Source organism: Pongo abelii, chromosome 10, assembly GCF_028885655.2.
Source record: "Pongo abelii isolate AG06213 chromosome 10, NHGRI_mPonAbe1-v2.0_pri, whole genome shotgun sequence".
In the NCBI taxonomy this organism is placed as follows: Eukaryota; Metazoa; Chordata; class Mammalia; order Primates; family Hominidae; genus Pongo; species Pongo abelii.
In genome coordinates, this window is record NC_071995.2 from 102,942,930 (window position 1) to 102,955,837 (window position 12,908).

General features: G+C 39.1%; 1 protein-coding gene across 1 annotated transcript in view; it reads left to right on the forward strand.

The window, feature by feature from the left end:
• The window catches only part of TXNRD1 (thioredoxin reductase 1), a 61,053-nt gene that overhangs the window by 18,095 nt on the left and 30,050 nt on the right, over positions 1-12,908 (forward strand). The window contains 4 exon segments of the mRNA NM_001133661.1: positions 5,053-5,175; positions 7,033-7,105; positions 9,550-9,669; positions 12,726-12,868. Of these exon segments, the coding sequence (NP_001127133.1) occupies positions 5,089-5,175; positions 7,033-7,105; positions 9,550-9,669; positions 12,726-12,868 (423 nt within the window). The 5' untranslated portion in view covers positions 5,053-5,088.

The following is a 12,908-nucleotide window of genomic DNA, read 5'->3' on the forward strand; positions in this document are numbered from 1 at the left end:
TTCACTTAGTGTAAAGCCAAAAAAGCTTTTTTCTTTCCGTTGCTTGCAGTTGTTTTAAGAATATAAATTACAACCTTATTTGGAGATTATTGCCAAAAGTTTGGGTCATTAAGAAAACAACTTGAGAAGGTGCAGTAAGCCTGCCCATAAGCTTTCTTCCCCTTGATCCCTATAGGAGCTTAATTTTTGGTAGTCGTGGAATTTTGCCATTAAACAATACTTTGGCAAATGTTTAGTTATCTGTTATGCATAGCAGTGGCAAACTTTCCTAGTAAGTCTAGTGGTACAGGAAAGGGAAATCCAAAGACTGAACAAATGACACCAAGACTGAGAGGAAGGATTTTTCATGTATGGGGATGAGGTTCTTCACTAATAATATAGTAGAGGTTTTAGCAAAAATAGAACTTTCTCATGAAACTTGGCAAATTATTTTCTAAATTAGTTACTCCTTTCACATATGAAAGAGCGCTGACCCTTTCTAGTGTCTAGTATCCTTTGATTTATAGTAGCAGTCATGGAAGCACCATTTGATCTCACTCGTCCTCATTTCCAGCATGTCTCTACCAACCAATTTCCTTGGGTTTTGCAGAGATCTGCTGTTGGAAGAAAAAGTACTCTTAATGACAGCAGAAAGATCCCACCCCAGTACTTTACTGACAATCAGTTGCTCTGTTGAATGTCTCATGTCTTTACTAGGAGTATTTGACAGTGATGATTTAAAAGCATTAATAGAGAATCTGGAGGCTTAGGAGAGGTAATTTTTTTGGTCTTCTCTAAAGTTAATAGCTGTTAAAATATAAAGTTGACCACTTCTGTTTCTATTTTTACTAGTTGGCATGACACCAACCAGTAAAATGATAAGGCATGATGGATTGCCTCATCATTTTTGAAATTTTGAAATTAAAGTGACTGCTTACCTTGAAGAAAAAAGGAGATTAAAAATTTATAGAGGTTAAGAATCAAACTGCAAATCTGCTCGTTTCTTGCTAATATGTTTGTATACTGAATAGAAATAATATAACATCATGCTAGTCTGTCTATATACTGCATCAAGATTTGTTAGGAAGAGGGCATTTCAAAATACTGGAGATTGACCCAGGGAAGCTCAGCAGAGGACAGTGGTGTAAAATACATTCCAGCACTTCTTGACTTAGTTCCAGGCAATTTCCCTTCTTCAGGAGGTGGAGAAATTAATAACTTAAAGGGATTAATTCCTACCAGCCACTATGCTAACATGCATTATCTTACTTAAACTCAGCCATTTGATGAGGTCAGGAACCTGTTAGCTTCGTTAAGGATTAGGTGATTGGTCCAAGTCACCTGGCCTTGTGAGTGGTAGAGCAAGTATTTTAACGCAGGTTATTTCTGCACCAGAGCCATCTATAATGGTAGGGGAAAGAAAAGTACAAATCTGGCAAAGGATAGAAACTGTTTGGGGGAAAAGTCAGGATTGCTTATTCCGATTTTAAAAGACTGCCACAGTTGAATTGCTTTCTGTTTTGTGCCCTTTTTGGGGGAGCGTGGAGCAGTGTTTTACTAGGAGTGGGGCTGGGGAAAGGGATTACTATGACAGGCAAGTGGAAGAAAAGGACGACTGTCCAATGTGTAAGCCTTGCCAACAAGTGACAATTGCCTGCAGGTCATCTCATATTCTATAGCAGTGGTTCTCAAAGTGTATGAGGCCCTTTTGGCATACTTTAAGGTCAGAATTATTTTCATAATACTAAGATGCTGTTTGCCCTTTTCTTTTCTTTTTTTTTTTTTTTTTTGAGATGGAATCTCACTCTGTTGCCCAGGCTGGAGTGCAGTGGCGTGATCTTGGCTCACTGTGAGCCCCACCTCCCGGGTTCACGCCATTCTCCTGCCTCAGCCTCTCGAGTAGCTGGGACTACAGGCGCCCGCCACCACGCCCGGCTAATTTTTTATATTTATAGTAGAGATGGGGTTTCACCGTGTTAGCCAGGATGGTCTTGATCTCCTGACCTCATGATCCGCCCGCCTTGGCCTCCCAAAGTGCTGGGATTACAGGCGTGAGCCACCGCGCCTGGCTGCCCTTTTCACTCTAATTCTCTTGCATGTAAACTGTGAAATTTTCCAGAGGTTATATGACAGGTGGTGTGGCAACAGATTGAATGGAGAAACAGATATGAGCTGTCTTTTGTTGTCAGACATTAAAGAGAATTGCAAAGATACAAAACAGTGCCATTCTTCTAATTAAAAAATTTTTTTAAATAAAAATACTCATGTTAACATTTAATAAATATATTACTCTTAAATTTGTTAATGAATATTTTAAGTTTCTTCTTAGCTTTAATTTCTAATATAGTAAATAGATAAAACCCACATTAACAAGCTCTTTGGAGTCTCAATTTTAAAGCTCTGTTTAAGATTGTAAAGGAGTCCTGAGATGAAAAAGTTTGAGAACCTCTGCAGCAGCCACCACAGTCAGCAGACATAATTTCTAGCAATTGTAATTGGAGGAGGATGGGGGCATTTTTCTCCTTTCCTTATCCCATCTCTGTGCTACATTCTACTGTTTGAGGGAGCTGTTTTCTACCGTCTATCTTATTTATATTTCAGGTGAAGTACCGCTTACATGGAATTGAATGATAGCACTTTCAATTTTAAGTTTGGTTAAAATTTAAAAACATAATGTTTCTTTCTTTTTTTTTTTTTTTTTGAGACGGAGTCTCGCTCTGTCGCCCAGGCTGGAGTGCAGTGGCATGATCTTGGGTCACTGCAATCTCTGCCTCCTGGGTTCAAGCAGTTCTCCTGCCTCAGCCTCCCAAATAGCTGGGACTACAGGTGCACGCCTCCACGCCCGGCTAATTTTTTTTGTATTTTAGTAGAGACGGGGTTTCACCGTGTTGTCCAGGCTGGTCGTGAACTCCTGAGCTCAGGCAGCCCGCCCACTTCGGCCTCCCAAAGTGCTGGTATTACAGGCATGAGCCACCGCACTCAGCCTCATAATGTTTCATTCTAAGGTCAACTGAATGCTTCAGTTGCCTGTGTCTTACCAATTGGTAAATTTTACCTACAGTGCTTAAAAATGGTGAGGTTCATTCAGAGCTTTTTTGGTAAAATCTGTGTGCTGGTTGATACAATTTGACTTTAAGCTTGAACCAGGAGAAGCCAGGTTAGATACAGAATTTCAGTAAGGAACAGATTGTAAATATTGGTGGAGGGAGTATGTGGCTTTTCAGCATGAGGATACATTTTCTGGTATTTGTTTTAGTAGGTTGGAGGAGGGGGATTCCCAGAACCATGGTTTTCATTTAGACAGCCAGTTATTGTGTTCTGTCACCATGTTTGCTAATTTCATGCAGATAAAATGAGGTTGAGATTAAAAATGATTGTATGTTATTTTTCCAGCAGAACATCTAACTGGATTTATTAGTTAACTCTTAAACCAGTAAGTCATGCTCTTTGAGACTGAGTAGGGAGTCACACTAGTTACTTGAAGCTTAATTGATCCTTTGATCGAGTGGCTATTATTACCAAATTGTTTTTCCCCCACAGTGCTTTGTATTGAAGGAGGAACCTTGGCCATAATGCCAGTCGATGACTACTGGCTGTGTTTACCAGCCTCTCATGCTAGACGTTTTGTGCAGACTGTCAGGGTGGTGCAGTCTTGCCCCCACTGTTGCTGGTTTCCAGGTGTTCTCCCTTCAGTCCCTGAGCCACTATGTATGCCTGCCATGCTGCCAACAGGTAGCCACAGTGCTGTACTTCCTCCTTCACATTGCTCCACCGCACCCCCTTCCACATCCCAAGAACCTTGTTCTTCCGCTGACCCCAAGCTCTGCCTTTCACCCCCTACATCTGATGGTAGGCAAGAGAGAAATGTGCAGTTTGGGCTGGTAAGTTTGGGGGCTTTTTTTGTTATTAAAGTTAAGACTTTTTGTTTGTTTTTTCAAATGAGATGGAGTCTCACTCTATGAGACTCCCAGGCTGGAGTGCAGTGGCACAATCTTGGCTCACTGCAACGTCTGCCTCCCGGGTTCAAGTGCTTCTCCTGCCCCAGCCTCCAGAGTAGCTGAGATTACAGGCATCCGCTACTACACCTGGCTAATTTTTGTATTTTTAGTAGAGACAGGGTTTCACCCCGTTGGCCAGGCTGATCTCAAACTCCTGACTTCAAGTGATCCTCCCGCCTCGGCCTCCCAAAGTGCTGGGATTACAGGTGTGAGCCACTGCGCCTGGCCTACTTGATTTTTTGAAAACATTTTATTGTGCTTGTTAACAACTTTCTCAGTCATTATCTCTTGTTAACATAGATTTTTATTTTAGTAAGCGGTAACATTAAATATATCACCAAAATATTGTATTAAACAAATATGAAATATAATTAATGTGTATCAGAATTATATTAGTGGAATGAAATGATTTTTTAAAAATTAAGAGTCTAACACCTAAGTTATAAAAGTCTGTTACTTGCTAAGTATATGGAAACTAAATATTAAATTTGGGAGACTTCATGCATATGCACATTAAAGGAATGAGCTTTGCAGAGTTGTGCCTATTTAAAATATCCTACAAAAGCAGCAACTTTCACGTTTAACTTTTCATGCGGGTCAGTATCAATTGACAGTTTTGTTCTGAATTTTTAGATGTTATGCCCCAGCCAAACAGTATAGAAATGTCTTAAATAAATATTTGGCTGGTCTTTTAAAATTGTTATATTGAGATTAAGCTATGCCCATATTTACCAAGCCCCTATCTTTAAAACCTAATTTAAAAATTCTAGAAAAAAAGGCTAATGATTAAACCTGATTTAGACCTAAGTTGGTTTACTTATGTAGAGGTACTATACAAACACTTCAAAGTAGTTAGCAGTGACAGTCTTTGGGGTTAATAAACTAAGATAAAGCAATCAGTTCACAACTTTAAGGAAGGTTGAATATTTCCGTCGGTATGCTGTAATTAAATCAAACAACATCTTCACTTTGAAAATTCCTTTTGTTTTTCTTTAAGAAAAGATTTTCTTACAAAGCATTTTGGACATTTCTTATTTTAAGTTAAATTATTTTCTCTTCTGTTATTTTTCTTTAGGCTTATCAGGAGGGCAGACTTCAAAAGCTACTAAAAATGAACGGCCCTGAAGATCTTCCCGAGTCCTATGACTATGACCTTATCATCATTGGAGGTGGCTCAGGAGGCCTGGCAGCTGCTAAGGCAAGGCTCCTTGTGTTGTGTGTTGTCTGGGTGGTGGTTAGAATATTAACATCCCTGACAGGGTTCTCTCTGCTCTCTGTGGAATTTATTTGATCCACTCCTATGACATTTTGCACATTAACTTGGGCAGGACATGGGCATCGTAAGGGACCACTTTATAAATCACTTTTCCAGATTAAAATATACATTCCTTATGTAAAAGTATAGGGCCCAGTATTTTGGAACATGTTTCCGTTCACTTTAATTGATTTTTCAGAGATAATAAGGGTGTTGTGCCTGGTGTGGTGGCTCACGCCTGTAATCCCAGCACTTTGGGAGTCCGAGGCAGGTGGATCACCTGAGGTCAGGGGTTCAAGACCAGCCTGGCCAATGTGGTGAAACCCCATCTCTACTAAAAATACAAAAATTCGCCGGGTGTGGTGGTGGGCACCTGTAATCCCAGTTACTTGGGAGGCTGAGGCAGGAGAATGGCTTGAACCTTGGAGGCCAAGTTTGCAGTGAGCTGAGATGGCGCCATTGCACTCCAGCCTGGGCAACAGGAGCAAAACTCTGTCTTAAAAAAAAAAAATATATATATATATACACACACATATAAATATATACGTATATATATTTTTATATATAGATACGTATGTATTTATATATATACACATATATGGGTGTTGTGTGGAAATGGTCTGAAATTAAGCAAATATATTTCTTAGTTAATATTTCTTAGTTAATATGTGTCTTTTTCACTTGAATGATTTCCCTGTTCATAACCCCTTCTCTCCAATATAAAAAAAGATGGGGAGCAGTTGGGTTTCCTAAACCCATTTATTAAAAATGATTTGCTTTTTGTGTATGTGAGGTTATCTAATAACCACTAACTCTGTGGTCTGAGGGTGATTGGGAAGAGGATGTATAAATAAAGGAAGTTAGGAGTGAGGCTCCTGGTTCTGAATCAAGATAAATTTCCCATGTGAGGACCCCTTGGGCCTGTCATCCTTACCCAACAGGTTCCTTTAAAAGATGAAGTGGTTATACTTCCCTAAGGTGTAGCTTGTGCTGAATCAGTAATAGGTAGAAGCTGCCCAAATACTGCAGACCAGTATGTAGCATGAAGCAATGCTTTGTTGAAAGTAATTGAGGAATAATACCTGATGTATTTTACCCCAGTGATGGTGTGTTTCAAAGACGTATAGACTCAGTCCTTTCAAATAACCTTTGGAGGTCTAGTTGCCAATACACAAAGCTTATTCTCTGAGAACAATAAAAGATATTCTGCAAAACAAAGTTCTAACTCTTGTTTCCCTCCTCAAAATATATTTGGAAACATCATAGATATTGTCAACTTTTTCATGAGCGCCTCATGTGAAAATTTTAGGAAATCTTGTAATACAGAAGAAAAACTTCTTCAGTATTCTGCCTTAGAAACCAAATTAGATTAAAATTATTTTTTAAATATCACCTTATAGGATACAGGTTGCATTAAGGGCTGTAGACTATCAGTAAACCTGCTTTTTCAGCTACTTGGCAACTTGCTTAGAAATGGCCACTTTCTTTTTTCACGTTATTACTTAATCTGTTATTGTTTGAGTGGAATTATGTGAGAGAAGTCTAAGGTTTCCAGCTGATTCTAACAATTTTACTACTCTGTTCTGCATAATTTTAAAATCTACTCTCACAACTATCTGAATATCTGTTAATTTTTATCCTGGAGTTGAACTAATGATCATGGTGTATGAAGTACCCAGGTATTAATTACTCATTATGCTTTAAGCTCTACAGCTTAAAAAAAATCATGGATTTTTAACAGCCCATTTCCAATCTGTCACGTTAACCTTTCCAACTCACTTTAATAATTTTATTTTCCAGGAGGCAGCCCAATATGGCAAGAAGGTGATGGTCCTGGACTTTGTCACTCCCACCCCTCTTGGAACTAGATGGGGTAAGCTTTTAAAATACTCTAGAAGTGATGTTGCCGAAGTAGTTTTCCCCTGGCAATAATCTAACTGGTTCCTAAAGCCTAATTTAAAAAATCAAAAACTAAGTTAAAGAAAAACCAGCCCCAAAACATATATATCTTTTATTTGAGCAAAGTTAAAATGGATCAGGTTAAATGCTAAAAATTTAGGTTCTTTGGCACAGAGTCAAGAAGTAAAAACTTTGTCTACAAGCTATGATTTAAAGGTAAATATTTGAGTAATCTAGCATATATAGGGGCTTAATAACTGAAAAGTTAAAGTTTTCATATGTGGATTTGTTTTAAATCTACCTCCTACATTCAACAAGAGTTGGAATCAGATACCTTACTGTATAGCCCTTGCTGCTTCTGAGTCTTGATGAATTATATATTCATAAGATTTACTGAACATTTATTATGAACCAAGGCAGTGACGATATAGCAGTGAACTTGGCATATTCAAAGTTCATGCCCTTGTGGAGCTTATATTCTAAGTGAGGAGACAAAAGATACCTAAGAACTTTAGGAGTTGTGGTAAGTAGTACTGAAAAAATTCTATAGTGGCATAGAGAGGAAGTGGATAAAGGAGAGTTTAACTTTGAGAAGATTATCAAGGAAGACATCTGAAGAGGTGACATTTAGAAGAGGCCAAAGAATGAGAATGAGCAGCTGTCAAAAGGTGAGGCAGAACCTTCCAGGCAGCTTCTCTTCCTTCGAGGATAGCACATACAAAGGCCTTGAGGTAGGTAAGAGTCCTTCATGGTTGTGGCATGGATAATGGGAGCTGAAGGTGGTAGTTGAGATGAGACCAGACACGAGGGCAGGTGTCACTATTGAGGGCTTTGTAGGCCAAGATGAGGAATTTGGACTAATCAAAGCATATAAATTGGACTAATCAGAGCATATAAATGAGTCTTCGAAGACTCTAAGGCAGGGGAGCCGTGTGATAATATAAATTTTTTTAAAGATTACTTGGCTGCTTGCATTAGAAGGAACCAAGAAGCAGGAAGTCCAGATAAGGCGATGTCACAATTTCTGATTCATCCATTCAGCAGATATTTAATGTGTCAATCTGTGTCAGACACTGCTCTTGGTGCTAGGTATATCCCTTCTGACCTGTGGAGCATACACTCCAGAGTGACAACTGGTAGCATTCTACTCAGAGGACTTACTTTGAGCTGTGAAGTCTGTTGCCATCTTTCACTCTTACTCATGTCATTTTGGTCACCTGTCTGTGTTTTGTCCTAATGGAAACAAGCTGTCACCATATTCTTTAAGCTTAGGGATACTAAACCTATCTTTAGGGAGCAAGGGAAGTCATGCATCTTTTAAAAAACCAAGTGAATGCTGTAGGCCACCTCCTTAAAAAAATGCACATATACATCAAAAGTTTTTTCTTTTTTTTTTTTTTTTTTGAGATGGAGTCTCGCTCTGTCGTCCAGGCTGGAGTGCAGTGGCGCTATCTCGGCTCACTGCAACCTCCACCTCCTGGGTACAAGCAGTTCTCCTGGCTCAGCCTCCTGAGTAGCTGGGATTACAGACACGTACAACCACACCCAGCTAATTTTTTGTACTTTTAGTAGAGACAAGGTTTCATCATGTTGGCCAGGCTGGTCTCGAACTCCTGACCTCAAATGATCCACCCACCTCGGCCCCCCAAAGTGCTGGGATTACAGGCGTGAGCCACCACGCCCAGCCAATATACACCAAATTTTATATACAGTTTAAGACCCACTGCACTCTAATCATCCTCAGCATAGCAATCCCTTTATCAGTTACCTCTGCATAGATTCAATGACAAGTGCAGATGCTGCTTGAATTACAATGGGGGACTACATCCTGATAAAATCCTTTGTAAGTTGAAAACGAGTCGAAAATGCATTTATTACACCTAACCTCCCGAACATCATAGCTTAGCCTAGTCTACCTTAAACATGCTCCGAACACTTCCATTAACCTACAGTTGGGCAAAATCATCTAAAGCAAAGCCTATTTTATAATAAAGTGTTGAATATCTCATATAATTTATTGAATACTGAACTGAAAGTGAAACACAGTATAGGTGTATAGGTATCAACATAAAGAGAAAAATCATAAGTCGGGTCATCTGTATAGGGTTGTGTACATAGTAAAATTTCAGTTTCTGGCATCTTTCTCAGCAGTCAATTAATTTTGTATCTTTGAAGTATACGGAAATTTTGGAAATCTGCCCCTCTTTTTGTTTTGTTTTAGGATGATGTTACCATGTTTGGTATGTAAGGGTCTCTGAACTTATGAATATTGTAAGATTTAGGAATAAACTTTATTATTGGCCACATTAAGCAAATATAATACAATATTTCTTAGAGTTGTAATAATTGTTGACTTTGTTCTTTGAATGGTTGTAAGGCTTGGAAAGCAGGTTATAAACTGATTTCTTAATGTTGTAGGTCTCGGAGGAACATGTGTGAATGTGGGTTGCATACCTAAAAAACTGATGCATCAAGCAGCTTTGTTAGGACAAGCCCTACAAGACTCTCGAAACTATGGATGGAAAGTCGAGGAGACAGGTATGAGAGGGAAAAGCTACTCTTCTGTTTGTGCCTTTAGGGGTTTGAGCTGCAATCTTTAATGCATCGTCCATTTTCATGAAGATAGCAAATAGCCTAGTTGTTTTTATTGTTTACATTTTTGATGGATATAATCACTGGAGTTATCCTTTGTCAAGTATTTACATAGTTGTTATGGTAACAACAGATACTGCATTTGGACTATGGTATTTCTGTAATATAAAATTAGAGTTCTTTTGAATATATTGTCATGTAGTATTTGTGAGAAATCATACAATGTTTATAATTTGTAAGGAAGTACTAATTGCATTTGCTTTCTTTTGAAGCTGTTGCATTTTTCTCCCTCCAAAGAAGTCTGTTTCATGAGCCGATATTTGTGGGGGGTAGAGTACCCTAGAAACCCTAGACGAGTTTAAGAGATTGGAATTGTTAATTTAATTTACTTTTATTTATTTATTTATTTATTTGACATGGAGTCTTGCTCTGTCGCCCAGGCTGGAGTGCAGTGGCACGATCTCGGCTCACTGCAAGCTCCGCCTCCCAGGTTCATGCCATTCTTCTGCCTCAGCCTCCTGAGTAGCTGGGATTACAGGCGCCTGCCACCACACCCGGCTAATTTTTTGTATTTTTAGTAGAGACGGGGTTTTACCATGTTAGCCAGGATGGGCTCGATCTCCTGACCTCATGATCCACCCGCCTCAGCCTCCCAAAGTGCTGGGATTACAGGCATGAGCCACTGCACCTGGCAGAATTGTTAATTTTAGAAAGTAGATTGCATTATCTAGTAGAAGAATAAAGTGAGATCTGGCATAGCTTCCTGGCTAATTTATGACATATGTCACTCTGTTGTGAAGAGTGAAACTCCAACCCCTATCTGATTTGAGGTTTGAGACGTATGCATTATGGAGCATTTGAGGGAAAATATTCCGGCCAGTAGCCAGGATAAACATTCTGTGGCTTTTTTGGGGTTTTATTTGTTAATTAAATGAAAAGATATGGCATAAATATATACTTGGAAAAATTTTGCTCTCACTCAAACTAGTTATGCTTCTTTTGTTGATGCTTTTACTTCCTACTTAAAATAATAGTACCTTTTCCAAGTCTGGAATCTTAGAAAATCACTAACTTTTATAATGTTAGTAATTTTCACTAACATTATCACTTAGTGATATCACTAAGTTTTATAATGTTGGGATCACATCATTTGCTCAGACCCTTAAGAGAGAGAGGGATATAAGAAGATATTTTGTAAAACATTGATAATGACTGCAGCTTAGATGATTAGCACATGTGGGTGAGTTATATACTATTCTATTCCATTCCTAGTAGAGAAACAGCAAGTCCTGAGCCTTTTGTAGTGGTGGTAGACAGAGGCCAGGCAGGCAGGTTAGTCCAAGCTTCCTGCAGCCTTTCCCACCCCTAAGCTACCTGGTCCTCTAGAACCATAACCACAGTGGCATCTGCAGTTACTTTTTTTTTTTTTTTTTTTTTCAGTTGAACCAATTTCTTAAGGTTTGCTCTAATTCTAACATATTATGATCATATGAATTCAATATCCATGATCTATCTGTTCTCTTGGAGGCTATAAATCAATTTTTTGTGCTGTCATTCCCACTTCCAGAGGCTGGCCAGTAAGTGTTATAAGCCTATTTTCAACACTTACTGTATAGCCAGCCAGGATCATGCCTGTAATCCCAACAGTTTAGGAGGCCAAGGGGAAAGGATCAGTTTGAGACCAGAAGTTCGAGACTACCTTGGACAACAAAGCAAGACCCTGTCTCTACAAAAAATAATTAGTCGGGCATGGAAGCCCTCTCCTATAGTCCCAGCTTCTCAGGAGGCTTGAAGCAGGGGGATAATTTGAGCCCAGGAGTTCAAGGCTGCAGTGAGCTATGATTGAGTGTACCACTGCACTCCAGCCTGGGCAGCAGAGTGAGACCCTGTCTCTAAAGAAGAGGTTATTGAGGCTGGATGCAATGACTCATGCCTGTAATCCCAGCACTCTGGGAGGCTGAAGTGGGCAGAGCACTTGAGGTCAGGAGTTTGAGACCAGCCTGGCCAACATGGCAAAACTGCGTCTCTACTAAAAATATAAAAAATTAGCTGGGCATGATGGCCCACACTTGTAGTCCCAGCTACTCGGGAGGCCAAGGCACGAGAATAGCTTGAACCCCAGGTCGGGGGGTGCGGAGGTTGTAGTGAGCCCAGACTGAGCCACTGCATTCCAGTCTGGGCAACAGGGCAAGACTCTGTCTGGAAAAAAAAAAAAAAAAAAAGAGAGATTATTGAATACCAAAGGTTGATTTTTATCCTTTGAAATTTAATACTACTTTGACTTAAAGGATTAATTTAATTATGACAGAATCAAAAAGAATGAAAAAGTTTTCTCTTTGATAAGATATGGGAGTTTGGAGGGAAATGTGATAGACTCTTAAAATTCTGTCTAAATGAACAGTCAGTGAATTTTTTCCGTAAAAGGCCAGACGGTAAATATTTTAGGATTCTTGGGGCATAGGGTCTCTAGTAGCTACTTAACTCTGCTCATGTAGTGTGAAAGTAGCACTAGAAAATATTGAAATAAATAAGCATGGCTGTATTTTAATAAAGCTTTATTTACAAAAAGGTGATGGGCTGGATTGGCCCATGGTGCAGTTTGCCAGCCCCTGGCATAAACAGTGTTACTAGTGTAGTAACTCTATACTTGGCTACATCAGAATCTCTTGGATTTTCTTACAAACAGAGAATCCTAAGCCTTACTATATCCCAGAAATCAGTAAAATTCAAGTTCGTTTCTAGATAAAGAAGGAAAAAGTTTGTGTATTGTATTTTAGTTTAAAATTGTCAGGAGATCTGTCTTATATTATTTAATTGTATTAGTCTTATAAGAGAATATTTGAAGATGAAAAAGTGGCATATGTGCTCAAAATGGAGGATTTGCCCTTTCAGATTGCCTTTTAGAGCTCTGCTCCCTCTATGTCACTTGAATGGTTATCGAGAAATGATCTTTGCCAGGAGTTGAAAAGCCAAACAAGATTTTGTCTTATTTTCTTATACAGTTAAGCATGACTGGGACAGAATGATAGAAGCTGTACAGAATCACATTGGCTCTTTGAATTGGGGCTACCGAGTAGCTCTGCGGGAGAAAAAAGTTGTCTATGAGAATGCTTACGGGCAATTTATTGGTCCTCACAGGATTAAGGTAATTGTGTGACATCTTGACGAGCTTTTTTTTTTCTTTT